Source organism: Saccoglossus kowalevskii, chromosome 13 (genome assembly GCF_978046115.1).
Source record: "Saccoglossus kowalevskii chromosome 13, keSacKowa6.1, whole genome shotgun sequence".
Classification (NCBI taxonomy): Eukaryota; Metazoa; Hemichordata; class Enteropneusta; family Harrimaniidae; genus Saccoglossus; species Saccoglossus kowalevskii.
This window is the reverse complement of record NC_140653.1, coordinates 16,863,269-16,880,577: the sequence shown is the minus strand read 5'-3', so window position 1 is coordinate 16,880,577 and position 17,309 is coordinate 16,863,269. Positions and strand designations below refer to the sequence as shown.

The following is a 17,309-nucleotide window of genomic DNA, read 5'->3' as shown; positions in this document are numbered from 1 at the left end:
GCTTTTTCATCGGTGTTTTCAGTTTGTGGCGTATGCTGTGAAATTGACAACAATCATGGTATTCATACCCGTGGACACATACGACACAATAATACATACCTTCAGTACAGTTGTTTTAGTTTGAACATATTTGGCGGACAATCTATGAAAATGACATATCAACAATATAGGACTGCGAGATTGACTAGTAGGAATCACAAACAGGTAGATAAAGGGCATGGAGTGCAAAGGTCGTGCTGTTTCGTGCCAATCCCTATAACGACGTCACATGTCACATTGTTACCACCATGACTGGCTAGTATCTCTTTAATACTGGTACATATCACAAGTTAATACAAGTAAATACTCGTGATAGCAGTGGAGTATATGCAGTTTAACGCTTGTGAAACGTGTTCTATGATTCACGCTCTTCAGTCACCACTCAATAAAAGATAATTTGAGAAAGTTAATACATTGTAAATGGCGAACGATTACCAAAATAGAACGTCGTTGTCTTTACGCACTTGGGAGGCAATCCGCTGCCGCCGCTACAGGTCGCTTCATACAATGAACGTACTCTACATAAAGATAAATATTAAAGACACTCTGTGTGTTGGTGGAAGGGTTCTTTTATTATAAGATGATTATTAAAATCTTGGTTTGTTTGCATTGCATCGCTACTACTGCCGAGGTCATTTGAAACATGGAAGGTACTAACGTTAGTTCCTTCCATCATACACGCTTCCATGTTTGAAATAAATGTCAAGAATTTTAACTGGTTTGCAGCATCCGGCAAATTTGTGCTGGAAATCAAATAATAAATGTAAGTACACTTTTTAATTATATTCAATGGAAACACTCCATTTCCTATAAGAAGTGCAGCTGCTTATACATTATTTTGACAAACTGAATGAAACTATTCACCGAACTTATACTTATGTCATGGATTTGTTTCAATATGTCTAGATATCGACTTGATAACTGGTTTCATGTGAATTGCTGGTTGATATCATTCAACACTTTTCCATAACATGTCATCATTTAGACTCATGCGGCGTCCTGGTCGGAACTAAAATCAGTGATTGGAACTAAATTTGACAGTTTGGTATGTGTAGCTTATATTCTTAATATAGCGGACACTTAATCAAGTATATATAACGTGTTAAGTACTTCGTGTGATTGGCTACATGCGAGTGAAATGTGTGGAGCCACGCCTCAAGCTCTTAAACTTCTATGTAATTGGCTAAAGTTTTAAGAAGTAAATAAAGAGAGTCTTGGTCAGTCTGAGAGAGATCTCGACGAGACGAGGCGACTCTTGCAAGTGCAGCACGAAGCACTTTTCCTCGATGCATTCTGTCTTGGAGAGTTCTCGACAGGCGACTAAGACTAGAGAAGTTGACACGAATTCTAGATCTGTGTGTGTCTTTGCTTGGTCGAACAGGTGGCGAATGCAACGATCTCTGGTACCTGGCGTAAGCAGGTTTAAGAACGCGATAAATAACCCCTCATACTTACATCGAGCCAGAAACCCCTAAATCACTTGACCGTTGATATCTCGTTAATAGCGAGAAATCCACGAGATTTGTTTTCGCACATCAAATACAGAACGTTCCATTCTCCCCGTCACCACGCTCACTGTTTCAAATAACTTGGACACATAAATCAGCGGAACGTGAATGCGATGACGTAAGATAAAGGAACATTATTTTATGAACCCTCTTTGCATACACTTGTGTGTATATGGGCACGACTCCACAATTACAAACATGTTATAGTCCGGACGAGTTATTTTTCAATCGATTTTGTACTGTAAAATACTTATTTTCGTTACTTTCATGGTGATTCAAGTATTTAAAGTAATTTATAATGCCATAATGTTTTGAATTCATTCATTGTATAACGACGTTAAGATCCGGATAAAGTCTTCATCGTTATTGTTCGAGTTTTCATTCATTTCATTTTGCCTATGTCAATGTCTCTTTCTGAGATTCAGGTGATGCCTGTACGCCCCTAGCGGATGGTTATGGAACAACTATAGATGTTTTCTATAATATTCCAGGTTGAGTCTTTGATTGTTTACATACGGATTCTATAATGATGATGCAAGTGCTGGTGTCTTTTCTGTGAGAGCGTCTGTGTTTTTATTATTTATTTTCTAACTGTGGCAAGTTCGTGTCGTCGGGAAAACTCCAGTGCCAACGTCGTACTGTTGATAATCAGTATCTCTTATACTGGGAAAGTGCTGGGAAGCTAATGGTTGGCCATAATACGAGGATGGTTTTGTCTGCCATTCCTATTTTAGCCAATGAAATATGTTTGTATGTTGTTTGTTTACTAGTTTCAAATCTGGTGCAAGTTCCGATCTATTTAAAGTATATGAAATAAATGAATCAAAGTTTATTTATTAAATGTGATCAAAACCTTGATCTGCAATTTGCTACGTCACCATTTCTCAATAAAATCTCAGATACATCACACTGTTGTTTCTCAACAAATGGTTTCTGACAAGCATGTGTACGACGATAGTCGGCTAAACCATAGTGCAACTAAAAAATTATCATCTTCTTGAAAGAAATATCGCATTAATAAAGCTACAATAGCTGTGATTTTTTTGTTTAAATATAACCACATAATGATCACCAAATCTTACAGAATTGTTGTTTTAGTCATGAATGGCAAATGAACCGTACGCAGGGCCAATTTCACATAAAATGCGATGTGAAAACTAAGGGTCAAGTAGTTGCCATTTGTTTCAAATCTGCTGTGCGGACCGTAGAAAGACTGGACTAGACTAGACTAGGGTAGAGCGTTGTTTAATGTATTTATATTAATTATCTCTAGATTAGACAAGTTAGTAGTTACTTTCTAGATGTATTCATAGCTTGACATCCGAACTGCACTAGTTGCAATTGCCATGTAACTGGTATAACTCTCACACTACCCTGAACATTGAACTAATCATTATACTCACCGTGTCACCGACTTTCAACTTTTTCAGTACTAATGCGATATATGTGAGATTATCTCATGATGTCAAGGGATTTGGCTTTCCGAACCCAACGGCTGATGCACAAAACATGATGAACGATGCCAGGTAACCCTGATTAGCAAGGGGAAGTGTTCGTCTTGGTCATCGAGGAAGTAGGTAAGGTACAGAATTACGGGGTCTCTTTCATGCAAAATCTAAAAGCAGTCCTGGATATTCCCAAACCTACCACATATTAATTGTGCTCCACCTATGTTAAAGAGTACATAAAATAAATGTGTATATATTCAATGTGATGTCCAAAGAGCTATTTATGCTATTTCAGTGTTAATTCGGATAAGGTGGTCTTAATTCTGACCCGTTGATTGCATTTTTGTAGCCATGTGTTCATTGTTTACATGATTGCTTTTTTTGTCAAACACTTTCATCCATAATGAAAATGTGACACAAGGTCAATCGCCCGACCAATCAAAAACGTTAATTTACGCACCATAGGGCGGTTCACTTAAATGACGTCATAGAATAAAATTACTTTTCAAAATGGCGGTGCAACCCTGTGGACCTGCGACGAAAAGCCCTGTACTAAGCTTTCCATCACGGAAATTCGTAATCGATGTGCCGACCGATGGATATTATCGACTAAGTAATAATCTTGCCCAACATCTGTCGTGGGGGAATGATATTTTTCAGGTCAAATCTTGACCGAACCTAAACTGCTTGCTAACTGAAAGGCTGTGATGACGGAGATCGGAGATCGTCTGCGATTGTGGCTACTCCAAGTACTGATAACATAAAAACTCAAACAAAATGTATATTTTTAATGTCTTCATGCAATATATTCCGAGTTATTCACTTTATTCTGGCGAATTAATAGGGTACAATTTTAAACATGTTTTTGAACGCCGCGAATTAAAAGAATACATTTAAAAATTAGCATTGGAAAATAAAATGGGTGCGCGAATTAATCAAGATATTACTATATTATGTTGGTAGAGGAGCGCAAACTAAATCTGAAATTTTTGGCGACAGGCCCAGCCTTGTTACAGACATAGCAATTGTTTGGGCCTGGCTGCAATTGAGGTTTACCTTGTTATGAAACATTGGAGTTTTACTTTCTCTTGTATTCCGGACAACAACAAACTGTTTAGAGAGCTTTAGCATATCTGTCAAGTTCTCTGGAGTTCTTTCACTCAGGAAAATGTCTACACAGTTGTTTATATATTGATCAGTTAGGATCTGTTTTTGTTTAAAGTCTTGTGTGATAGGAGCCATATTCGTGAGGGGCTAGGTACGGGCTAAGATTTAAGCTAATCTCATATGTTCACGCACGGGAGAAAACAACCATTAGCAGGCGCCGAGGAACACCAAAGCTTGTTAAGGTTATACCAATTATCAGTTCTTTTTACTATGACTACTTGGTACAGTAACCAAGAATTTATACAGAAAATGGTAATAGTTTTTCTTTTTCATGTTGGAAATGGCATACCGAAATGAATAGTTTAATATGGATATAGTAGAAATCTTACAAATAAGCATTGAATACAGTGGTTTGTTGGGCTCTTCGCCTGAGGTGACCGTTCGCGCACACTTTGTTAACCCGTGCTAAGGGCGTAGACCGGGTCTTTAAAACGGGTCAGATTTAGCACGTACTTACTGTTTTTTAACCCGTACTAAGCGTTAGCGCACGTTGCTTTGTATATGCTAACGTTTTCGACAATTTTATTTTGCTTGATGTAAATATGTCAAACAATAATGCATATAGTATTATGAGTCTAGAAATATAATATATTTTTTTGAGGCTCTCTTAAAATAGCATGTTGCACAATATACAGATCACCTGAACCAATATGGCCAATGGGGGCATAGTAAATGTGTAAGACAGAATGGGAAAAGACTTATTTTGGAAAAAAAGATGTATGATGAGAGTAACATGTGTAGTATATTGCTGATGTTGATAGAATCGATTCCATTATTTGCAACTGACATGTGCATCATGTATCGTCCTTCAGGGAAACAAACGTTTGGATTGAACAGATTTGAAACAAAAACAACCCAGCACAGTGAAATCTCAACTATAAGGGGTTGAACATTTGCAATCATAGAAGGGGGCTTGAACCGAGTGACCAGTCCTTTTTGCCAACAAATGTTCCTGCAACACCTTGCATGTAATTTGTTTCCTTTAGTGTCCAGCTTGCAATCTTCCAGCATCTTTCAAAACTGATATTTTCGACTTCTTGTTGAAAACCGTAAAGTGGGCTTCTCTCAGATTTGCTTATATCATGATGATATATTCAATTTTCGAATTGTGATGAATATTTTTGGTAAAAAGTGATATTTTTGACTGCTTCTTAAAAATCACAAGTTTAATTACTTTGATATTATATATGTAGGAACTAAAGGTGGACCTCTCATATTTATTTTGTGACGATATCTTCAGTTCTCTAATTGAAATGTGCATTGCTAACAGCGGAGCTGAAGAAACATGTATTCTGGAATTGCAAAATTTGCTGAAAAACTAATATGTCCCAAATAATGTCCTTTAATAATTCATATAATACAATTTTCTACTAGGAGTTCAGTTTAGACAAAATAAGTTTACCATCACATGTATTCTAGTTTAAGAACTCTTGAACTTTACGAAGTTCATTGCCATGGCCCCCATGCACCATCATTCTTGTCAGGATCACAGGCAGGTTCATCGTCAGGGTAATGCACAGGCACAGATGTTTTGTAATACTGCTGCAATATTTCTAAAAGTTCATTGACCTTATCTGGTCGGGATAGAGAGAGATCGTTATATTCGTTTGGGTCTTCGGCAATATTGAACAACCAGATATTTTTTCCAGGAATATCTGTCGGATGCGGAGGAGTAATACTTGACTCAGGCGGAGGAATCCAACTGCTGTTACCTAGGATATAAAATTGTATAATATTTACTGGTGGTTACCATGACAAAGCCATGGAAAAAAGTAATGTACATGAGCAGATTACACCATCTTTATTCCAAGTAAATTTGGTGAGTGAGAATATTTTATGCAAACTATTTGAACGGTGAACAGATTAGTATCTAAGTTGGCATGGTTGGCTTTGCAGCCAGACAGGGATGTTCGGGCTCATCTGTGATTGGTCACTAACTCACCAAATGATAACCAATAAAAGGTCATATAGCACTCACCTGGATTACCTGTCAGTATTTTCCAATCACCAACTCTCATGGCAGCTTGGATGGAAGCATCGAACATGTCTTTTCTGTATATCATATTGTTGTTGGATGTCTGCAATGTTGTACGTTTGGGATCTATATTGTGCAACAATTCTTTTCTGGGTGATTTCTTACCATTGCTTTGAAACAGAATATGAACAATGTTGTTTGGTGTTATACTGCCATTTATGTTAGTGTCTATGATGCTTTTATTTTATTCTTTGCGAGTGAGTGGAACAGTAGTGGCATTTGTAGATTATTTTTTCTTCATATTTCCAATGAAATTATGCATCAATACAACATCAAATACGGAGAGAGAAAATGGGCCTTTGTTTGTAATTTTAAATCTTCTCTTTATTGTATGCTTGTATGTGTCATCATAACTGCTTCTTAGTTTGCAGTTGATATATATTATTTCATTTGCATCACAATAGTGTATTTGTCAGAAACATTCTATTGCAAGTATAAATATGTTCTGCATTAACACATATACCAGATATTTCCAGGAAGCTTAGTCTATGGACTCAGCATTTGACATTTTATCTCAGAGCAGCAAAATAAAGATGGTACCTGATAGTTTCCCATTGGTTATAACCATCCAATGGCTGTGTACCACTGACACTCCCACCAGCCAGGTGCACGATAGTGGGAAACCAATCAGTGACATGAATTAGCTCTTTAGATGTGGTTCCCCTAGCTTGATGATTAATTAATGGACTATTGACGAATCCCACTCCATGCATTCCTCCTTCCCACAATGACCCTTTCCAGCCGCGTAACGGCCAATTATTTCCACCTGCTGTCACCTGACCACCGTTGTCTGTAATACGTACATAGCAATATCATTAGTAATATGTACTGCAACATACTGAGAACAAAGAAGCACAAAGAATAATATGAATACAAATTGCAGGAATAAACAAAATAATTTAGCTGGAACTAGCGTTACAAATGTTTTTGAAAGTGTTTCTAATGTTGAAAATGTTAATCATTTTATTTCTGTTATTGTTGAACATTTCCTCGTCTTTACACCAGCAACAATACAGCATGTGACAACGATACAATCATTTCAAACAGACAATGCAAGCATGAAGTTTGAAAAAATGCTTTTTTGTTATCTGACACCTAATTATTACAACAAACAGGAAAAGAGATATAATCATTCCTAGATGGTGATCATATTGAACAATGCATATGATAATATTTTTAATTTCAATTAGTCATTAGAATAACAGAAATCAATATTCTATATTAAATTATGAACACCTAAAATATGTAGAAAGCAATGCTTTTTCAGTAGTTAGTTCAAAGTTTTCCAAATGTCCTAATCTTATGATATGCTTTAAAATACTACCCATTCGATCGTTCTGACAAAACACTTCTATGATGTAGAAATGACTTACATTGGTGACAACAAAATCAACTCTGTTTGACTGTGTCGATATACACTATTCATAATATATCAATTCTCTCAAGAAATAATTTATTAACCCATATACATCAGATATTCACAACATCGTTTCATACCGTTTTTTCAGAACTGCCTTCAAACATGATATCCTGAATTTTTAATTTAACAATTCTTGTACTGTGCATTGCATGCGGTGTACAATTGACAAACCATGTTAATATTCTCAGCATCAACTCAAAAGTGAAAGAATAATAACTGCTCAACGTTTAGAGTAAACTTTGTTGATATTTGATTCATCTCACCTGTTGAAAATATAATCACTGAGTTATCATAAAGTCCTGCATCTTCCAGTGTTTGTGTAATATTACCAACAGCTTCATCCATACAAGACACCATGCCTGCATATGTACGTCTCTGTTTATTTGTTATGTTAGTATACGGCTTCTCGTACTGGTCAGGCACTTGTAGCGGGCCATGGACTGCATGTAACGGTAAGTATAAAAATAAAGGCTGCAATGCAAAAAGAAAATCTTAGAAACACTATTATGAGACCATTAAGTCTGCTGTGATAGAATAGAGTTTTCAGACATATAATTGTTTTTATCTAGCAATTAAGTGGTGGCGTGCGAATCCTGACCAGATTTTGATTTCCTGGTTCAAGCGACCCATCTCCACCACCCGCCATCAAAATATACATTTTGCATTTTTTTAAGTAATTTCATCATTCATTTTGAATCAGATGGACTTAATTTTCCATGAACTACAGATCTTTATTCTGTGAAAGTTCGCAAATGTCTACTTCAGCGTCTAAAAAGTTACATCACTGCTTAAAATACATCTCAGAATCAATGGACAAATCTCACTATTTGAGGGTCATGGCTTTTAATGATGTTTTTTGCTTTCTCAGCAAACACATGTGTTGAATACTGTCCATTATATTGTGGTTGTACTATTTGCATGTTCTCTCTAAAATCCATTCCGTGGAACTTATCGTAACTTCTGTTGTGCGTGTAATAGTCTTCACTTCCTGTTAAATAACCTAAAAAATAATGGAAAAAAAATTATTGCAACTAAAGATATGTATTCAAAGTGGCTTTTAAAACTCAAAAAGACTACCCCGTCAATGTAGTTGTAACAACATAGTGAGAATAAATTAATATTAATCATCTAAACAAATGTTTTAATTAAATACACAAAAGTAATTATCAAAGGTACAGGCTTCTTCCACATACTGTTGGTTTATTCATTATAAAACACATATACTACATCTGAAATGTACTGTATTGCAACGCATTCTCATTCAAATGCTAATCAAATCGTTTTTGCATTGTCTCTTTAAGTTCAAACTCTCATTCGTAGTATAAATTTGCAAATTTTTCTGCATTTTTTTATGATTTCTTTGTTAATATCAGACCAAATTACAGATCATGATAACTTTTTTTTCTGAAGGTTTATTTTGTGAATGGTGTCAAAAGTAGACTTTGGCATTCAAGAGGTTAAAGTGAAACAATCATCCCGAGTTCAACATATATCTCATAAAACATGGTTAATATGTAAATTAAAAACACTTTTAATATTACCGTTATATTCAAACGCTTCGACTGTGGTGTTTGTTACTTTGACTTACCGAAGAAAGTATCAAATCCTCTTTCAGTTGGAAGACATTCTTTTTTATACATTCCCAAATGCCATTTGCCTACTATATGAGTGGCGTAACCAGATTCTTTTAGCTTCTGTGGTATGGTTACCTCATTGATTGGCAAACAGCTTGGTTGACAAGGCCAGATTATGCCGTGTTGTAAACCTGTGTGAATCTAATCAGCAATATATTACATCATTTCGATATTACAATATGTATCGTGATCATTGGTAGTTTTATCAATTCATTTGTTTGACACAATGCGACATATGTTTAAGTCCATTCACTCACCGCCGCCTTTGTTCTAAACACCGTGCCTCCCTTGGTGATTAACACCTGTGTACGTGGACGTGTACGGCCCACTGGCATGAAATAGACATCTAATACATTTTGTACGCTGTGTTTCTGATTGCATGGCGATACATTTCCGCTCAGGGTCTGCATTTTTGTAGTTTGTTCGAATGTGTTTGCATGATGAATTGCGTGAGTAAATTAAGAACGTAAGTCGGACTGTGACAATGACGCCAAGTTAAATGGTCGACTTCATACGTTTTAATCGCTAAATTACAAACAATGAGCTATTGTGGGTGGCAGAGCATTGTGCAAAGAAATTCACGGCTGAAAAAGGTGCTAACTATTCAATAGAAGTGAGTGCGTGACTGATTATACGTACCCATAAGTGATCACTGTTATGAAAAATGTATAGTTCACATATTTCCTGTATAAGACTAGCCATTCTGGTCCAGTCTAGCTATCAATTAACTACTTAGAATTCTATATCGCTTGTATATCAGTCCCTTTGAAATTGCGTTATAAACACAAAAAAATAATTTTTAGACTTCTTGTTTGGTAAATTATAGATACATTGGGCTATGATTTATCTTGACATGAAAACACTGCAGTATACATCTACGTTTTCATTCGATGAAACAAGGAAATTCTCTAACACAAATATGCACTGTTTTTTTGAACTATTGTGACTGCATAGATAATATTAAAAAAACACCATTAGTCTGTTTTTTGAATAAAGATTATATATAAATTGTTTTAAATAATTTCCTTCATCTTTATAAATATATATATTTTTCACAATTCCATACTATTAACCGATTGAATAACACTGAAACATATTCAAATGAAAGTCGTGTTTGAATTTCATACTAGAATTTGAAATTTCAGTTGTTACAGGTTTGTTCAGACTAGTATGCATTTTAGTAATAGACAAATATACAAAGAATAAACTGCTTAATTCTAGATTCGTGTCGTTTGTACATATACCTGATATCTGCCGCTCATTAGTTGACTTCTTGTGGGTGTACATTTGGGCTGAACGTAATAGTTTTCTAGTTTCACACCCTCGCTAGCCAGTCTGTCCAGATTTGGTGTTTTTATGATCGAGTCGTGGTAACCAATGTCGTGGAAGCCGTAATCATCGGCCAGGATGAAGACAATATGTGTAGGCGATGATGAAATATATCTCCATGAAAGAACGATCATAATCATGAAAAATAGTCGGAAACTCATTGCAAACCACTTGCTCTGTCTCCAGCAGTCGCGACGCAAATGGGCGATGTGATAGTTTTACGATGTGCGCATCTTTGTGTGGGTGTCCCGGAAATGACGCTACAGTAAACATGGAAGTTCGGTAGGTGTTTTAAACTGGTAAGTGGTTCCTATTTGTAGTAGAACAGTGGCGGATCTAGGGGGGGTTCTTAGGGACCGGAACCCTCCCCCCATTGAAAAATTTATTCAATTTGTTTTTGTATAATATAAAAAAATCATTAACTTAGTCAGGCGATTTTAGAGTTTGAACCCACCCCCATAAAAAAAAAATCCTGTATCCGCCCCTGTAGAAGGTATGTAGTAGTAAACTAACACAGTAGTAATAGTGAAATTTAGTAATTATTTATTGGTACATGTGGATTCATGATGAGTACACAAATGTACATCATCATGAGTGTATATGCCGGGAATGTGAAGGTCAGTTTATAAAAAAATTAACTAGTGACAATCCTATTTTTAAGATAACTAAAATAGTTAAAGGGCAGTGCATATTGCAGGCACTTGACTGCAATGAAGAGAAACTACACACATGTTACTTTACATGTAAAGATGATATAAAAGCATGCTTTGATATTCAGTATAACATAGATAGCAATATATTGTGCCATCTTCACTCTAGTAGACTGTGGATTTTTTTTAAAGAACGAGAAATGTGTACTTTGTGTAAAAGAAAGCTGTACTGTAGTAGACATTATGGTACAGACATTTTAAGAAGATACAGTATAAAGGTCAAGCAAAACCTTTACAGCAGTTTAGTTGAAAGGAGACAAAATTTGTATGTTATAGTTGTCATGCTAATGTGTATAAATGGTATATTGATGATCTTGCAAGAGGTAAGTCAACAAACTTTTTTCAGAGACTCATAGAACCATATAAAACCACCACCTCTGGTAGTATTGTTTTTTGGTTAAGATATACTGTTATGCGCTACAAAGTAGTTTTGCTGTCGGGGTTATATGAACGTTATGTTATCATAGTCACAAATATGCTGAAGAAGCTTTGTTGACTTGACGATTTTGGAGCCTGCTTACAGAAATCTGTACAGTGGTTGGGTACATCAATACACGCTGCAAATGCTCTTCCAGCTGCTGTAAAGCTAGATGAGTCTGAATATCGTTCCTTCTATAAAGAATCTCAGGACTCATTTGAGGGTTATAGACTGAAAGTAATAAATTGTGTGTCAGATGTAATAGTTTTTTATGCGGCAGTGACCGCACACTTCAATCATACTTTGAAGACGTGCAAACGAGTCTTTGGTCGTGAAGTGACTTCAAACTTGGAGACCGCGAAGAATTAATTCTTGTGATCAACTTGTGGAAACATGTAAGTAATCTCCTGGCTGGTAGTATTGGTTATCTGGATTCTTTTACAGAAGGCAAAATTGCATCCATATTACGTGATGCAGGTCCATTTATGTGTGGGTAAACTATGGATGAAATCAAGAACCTGTAGACATGTGTAGACAATGTAGACATCCTGATGACAAGTTTTGCTCTATGTAGTGTTGTCAAAATATTTGTGACAATAAATAATTTTCTTGTCTGCATGGCTACATACGGTGGATTAATGAATAAACTACCAATAGTACATCTACTGAAAGAGATGGTTCATGCCATCATGTTGTTACCAAGAACGCGTGGTTGATGCTCCATATAACACAAAGGTAAGTTGGATGATGTGTTGTTGGAAGATGATATGCCAACCAATTACAATTACAACTTCATTGATGTCATTGGTAATTCTGAATTTGGTGAACAATTTGTGGTAAGAAGCATCATTAAGGCTAGAAAAAACTAGGGCAATTTCCAAATCTGTGGTTTTCGGTCTTTACCCAAACAAGGTTGATATTGAAGATGGAATGCAAGTAAGTAGCATCTACCAATTGTCTCTTCAAAAGTTTATATTAAATTAAAATGAACGTGATGATTATTTGATCAAATTAAAAAGCGAGTATGCCCTTGCGCTTAGTTGACTAGCACACCTTACAAACTTACCAAATGACACTGATGAATGTTTATTCGCACGCAGGGCTGAAGGAGTTGCTCCATAGACATGAAACTTTGCAATTGTATATAGGGTACATTATGAGTTGTTTCTGAAACCAGCATTATACTAAACTCAAAAACTTGGGAAGAATTACAAGATTTGAAAGGTGGTGAATTAAGAACAGATAAAAATTGAGATCATCAAGTCTTGTACAAAATTTGAATATTATCTAAACAGATATGTCCAAGCAAGTGACTCTGTCAAATTTTGGAGTATGTTTGTGCACACAGTTATAATGGTATACATAGAAATTTATCTTAGAAAAAGAAAATTAGAATGTAAGAGTTGGCACTCCATGTTCAAATAACAGTTTACGGAACTTCGAGTTACATATACATTTTTAATCTCGTTGAACGTCCACATTCAGTAACTCGAACTTTAATTTAACTTTAATATATAGAGATTTTTTGGTTTAACGTTGTATGTTTTACGTAACTCGGTTATAATTGTTTATTAAAATTTGAGTTAATAAATATGGAATTTCAACAACTAAATTGTATGCTGTCCGTTTTGTTAACTGTTAATTGAACATCGAGTTACCATTTCAGCGTGGTTTTTGCACAAGTGGATGTGGTTTCTAAAATATGGGCGTGTTGATTTTTGTAACTCAATGTTCGTACCTCGAACAATTCAGCTTCTCGTGCATAATACTTACACGCATCTCGTTGTCAAAATGAAACGTTAACATGGTTATACTCTGTACTGCTGCTTCAACATTTGTTAAATTCAGTGGAAATCAAGGAGTTTATAGGTGTCTGTGTTCGTGAATTCTAATATCGTTCAGATGTACTTTACGGTGATTTTTTGTTCATACGTTTTCTCATCATTCTAGCAGTACATGTATGGGTCAATCTACTACTACAATACTATATTCATAATATAATTGCTAGCACGAACTATAAAATTCATTAAATTCACGCACGATTCACCTGAAGATGAATCGCAACAATTGTTGGTGTAACTACGAAAAAAATGAATTCATGGGGAACGCGAAATGACTGTACACGTCATCTAATAACGTGGCATAGTGACGTGGTTTAATCAAAACTCTTGGGGACGCAATAATTTGAGATTCAATTAGTGGGTCACGTGACAGAACTGTAAAGACACCCAAGTGAATTTACGTAAAACGGCAAAACTGTCTGGATCAACTGATTACATCCGAAGGCGTTCACATGAAACAAAGGTTGGAAATCCGTTATTTGATATCATTAGCAGGATGTCGTTTTTAGTCAGCGTATTTCTATTGAAAGAATATGACAGGTGAATACAATAAAAGCATTTGTGTAATTCTGAAAATGACAGTATTGATGTCTGTGTGTTTTGTGCACAAGTGCTACGCCACATTATCATACTAACAAAAGGATTCAATATGGCATTTTCACAATATGGAAAATGTATTCGCTCACTAATTGTTGTGCCATTAGTCGAAACCAAAATCGAGGCTACATGTAAATACTTAGTACAATGATACTATGCACCTCTATTACTGGGAACATTCAGATAGTACGCCAGGTGGCCGCACAGAGATACCCGACATGAATAAACGGGATTAGACATTTATTACAGATAATAATAATACAGTAAATGTGCTGGGATTTATTTTTTAATAACACGACTCTCTGATTAAAATTTACTGATTGGTTTATACATATACATTTTTTTCTCTCCATGAAACAAATTCAACTAGGGATGCTATCTCCTAATGCCACCACGTCGACCTCCTTGTGCCCCTTGTTTTATTTGCACGCCACGCAGTTGTTAAGATTGGGACGCAGCAAAATGCGAACGGTCAGTTCATCAGTAATTGAACGTTCTTATAAATTATATTCGTGATTGCACATTTGTTCTTTGTACCCAGAATGACGTCATGCCTGACATTTGTTTGTGCATGATGCACGTAAATCTATGTATTTACTGAACAAATATTGTTTGTACATGTACTACGAACATATAAACGGCCGAATAAATAAATATCTCAGACTCACATATGTTATTGCGCTCGAACTGTGGGTTCTGGTTTTTGTTGAATAAGCCTTGTTCGAAGCGTCTGTCACGTATACTATATGACTTAAATTAGAACGAGCTCGGCAGAAAAGTAATCATTGTGTTAGAGGGCAAATAACCACCCGGTGAACCACGCATTGCATCCACTCTAAACTGTCAATTTGCACGTGAATATATACACTTTGGGAGAAATCTGTTTTAACTACCACTAACTGCTACATTTTTGTTGCTTATATTTTGTATAGACAGTACATTGTCATCATTTGCGTTTCAACTTACCATGGCAATTTGAAATTTCAAATAAAATCAAAGCCATTTATTCAAATCTCTAGAAAAAAGAAAATGTAATAGCCTGAGAGTGGAATTCTATAAGGCTTTTGGCACATGGCCGGGAAGCTAGTTGTAAATTATGCCTTGGATAAGGGGGGGGGTCAGAATCCCAAAAGCAAAGTGTTGTAACACTCAAAGAAAAGACCGCGATCTCTCTTATGAATGTGGATACTAAGTTGGCTTCAAAATGCTTGGCTAAACGTCTTGAGCAAGTTTTGCCAGAGTTGATAGGTCCAATGCAGGCAGCATTTGTTAAAGGACGTAATATTAATGATTATGTGAGACTCATAGATGAGATATATCATTTTACAAAAGATAATAATATAGGGTGCATCTTACTGGCGATTGATTGTGATATAGCATTTGATATGGTTGACTGGAGATATCTCTTCAATGTGTTAAAAAAATTTAAATTTGGGGTAGATTTTCAAAAGTGGATATTGTATAGGACTAATCAGGGCTGTGTGATGAATATCAGGTTCAGTACAGGTTACTTTGCAGTACAAAGAAGAGAGCCTCTGTCTCCAATGTTGTTCATTTTGGTATTGGAAACTGTTTTAATTGCGATACAAAATAATCAAAATATAACTGGAGTTGATATAATGGGAACAGAACTTAAGGCAGCAGCCTAAATGACATGACATGATAAGAACAAGTTATACAAATATCACAGTTCTCATACGTGCTTAATTCAACTATTATACAAAAAAACAGACAATTCAATCACTTATAACAATTCAAACTTATGATGAAAATGACAACGGACAGTGACATTCGAGAATTTCATTTTAAGATCTCGCACAATATTTTATACACAAATAAAAAAACTACATAAAATTAATCCACAAAAATATTCCAGTTCATTATGTACACATTGTCATGAGCAACATTTATTTTTGGATTGTCATTACACTGAGTCCCTCTGGAGAGATATTCTTTTCTGGTGGTGTGATTCACTCGAAAAACAGTCACCACCAAGTAGATTATGCATGATAATCTCTGACCGAAAGGAAACATTACTGGTGAATTTTATGTTGATTGCTTGTAAAAAAAAACCCCGCATATTTCTGTAAAATGCAAGAGAAAAAGCTAAATTTGGAGGCTTTGCAAAACAAGGTAAGACAAGTAAGACTGTGTACATGCTGACTTAATGCGTATAAATGCCAGTAAAATTAATTGTACCGAGCACTGTTCGGATGAAACCTTATTATGAAATTCATGTATATATACGTATATATGTAAATGTATTGGTCATTGATTGGTATGTTGATATGACGTATGCTACGTTCTATATTCCCACTGATTACCACACTGTTTTTATCATGGTCCAGTACAGTTGACATTAAAATATTATTGAGTTTTTTGAGGGGGTATTATCATGGAGCAATATCGATACAATACATAATTTTCGGAAAAATTAAAGTTATGCCACCTATTTTATATTAACGTTCACTCTCATATTTAAATGTTTGAATGATGACGTTTATGGATATATTTCTGATTTACTCATTATGCAGGTCGAGGTGCACAATAAGTGACACTATCAAAATATTGAGATTTTCTATTGTATCTGTAAATAATCTTCTCGGGAGTGTTGTTAGTCTCTAATAGTATTCTTATCCGATAACAATCTGCGTTTTTCAATCAGGTAACGCGCTATTGTCGTCACGCAGCGCGTCGGAATTCGCGTCTTAAAGCGCTACTGTCGTCACGCAGTGCGTCGGAATTCGCGTCTTAAAGCGCTACTGTATTTTACACGGGTTGTACACGTCGCTGTGGGTCCCATATCGAGCGGGACATGGTGTGAAGACTATAGACGCTTTAAATGCTCGAAGTTTCTCGTAGAGAAGAACAACAATGCATCGTTACAAAGCACATTACCTCGTGTTTACTCATTTGTGTACCACAGTTGGCCGCTGTACAATAATTTGAACTAACATTCACCACTTATGTGTAAATTTCAGTTGAACGTCCCTGTACAAAATAGTGTATCCCAGTATGCAAATCTAGACATGCCACGTGGTCAGCATATGCCATTCATTGCATATCACGCAGTGATCATTGTGGCAAAGCGTGATTGATTTTTTGCATCATACATACGACGAAATCTTTGCTCAGAGAAAATGACAAAATACATACAACGTTA

General features: G+C 35.7%; 1 protein-coding gene across 1 annotated transcript; it reads right to left on the bottom strand.

Moving 5' to 3' along the window:
- Positions 1 to 6,078: 6,078 nt before the first annotated feature.
- On the bottom strand, positions 6,079 to 10,714 carry LOC100377827 (arylsulfatase B-like). Its single transcript, XM_085506815.1, has 6 exons — positions 10,496 to 10,714; positions 9,206 to 9,392; positions 8,442 to 8,617; positions 7,881 to 8,088; positions 6,722 to 6,987; positions 6,079 to 6,297 (listed from the first exon to the last, which is right to left on the bottom strand). The coding sequence occupies exons 1-6, from the start codon at positions 10,712 to 10,714 to the stop codon at positions 6,079 to 6,081; spliced, it is 1,275 nt and encodes a 424-aa protein (XP_085362941.1).
- Positions 10,715 to 17,309: the final 6,595 nt, after the last annotated feature.

Bases quoted from the DNA above. Each gene is read 5' to 3' on its own strand.
- LOC100377827 (XM_085506815.1), bottom strand. From the start codon at position 10,714: ATGATCGTTCTTTCATGGAGATATATTTCATCATCGCCTACACATATT. The intron at 9,393-10,495 runs GTATATGTACAA...ATTGCTGATTAG, and splicing joins TAATGAGCGGCAGATATCAG to ATTCACACAGGTTTACAACA. The intron at 8,089-8,441 runs GTGAGATTTGTC...TTTGCATTGCAG, and splicing joins AAAGCCATGACCCTCAAATA to CCTTTATTTTTATACTTACC.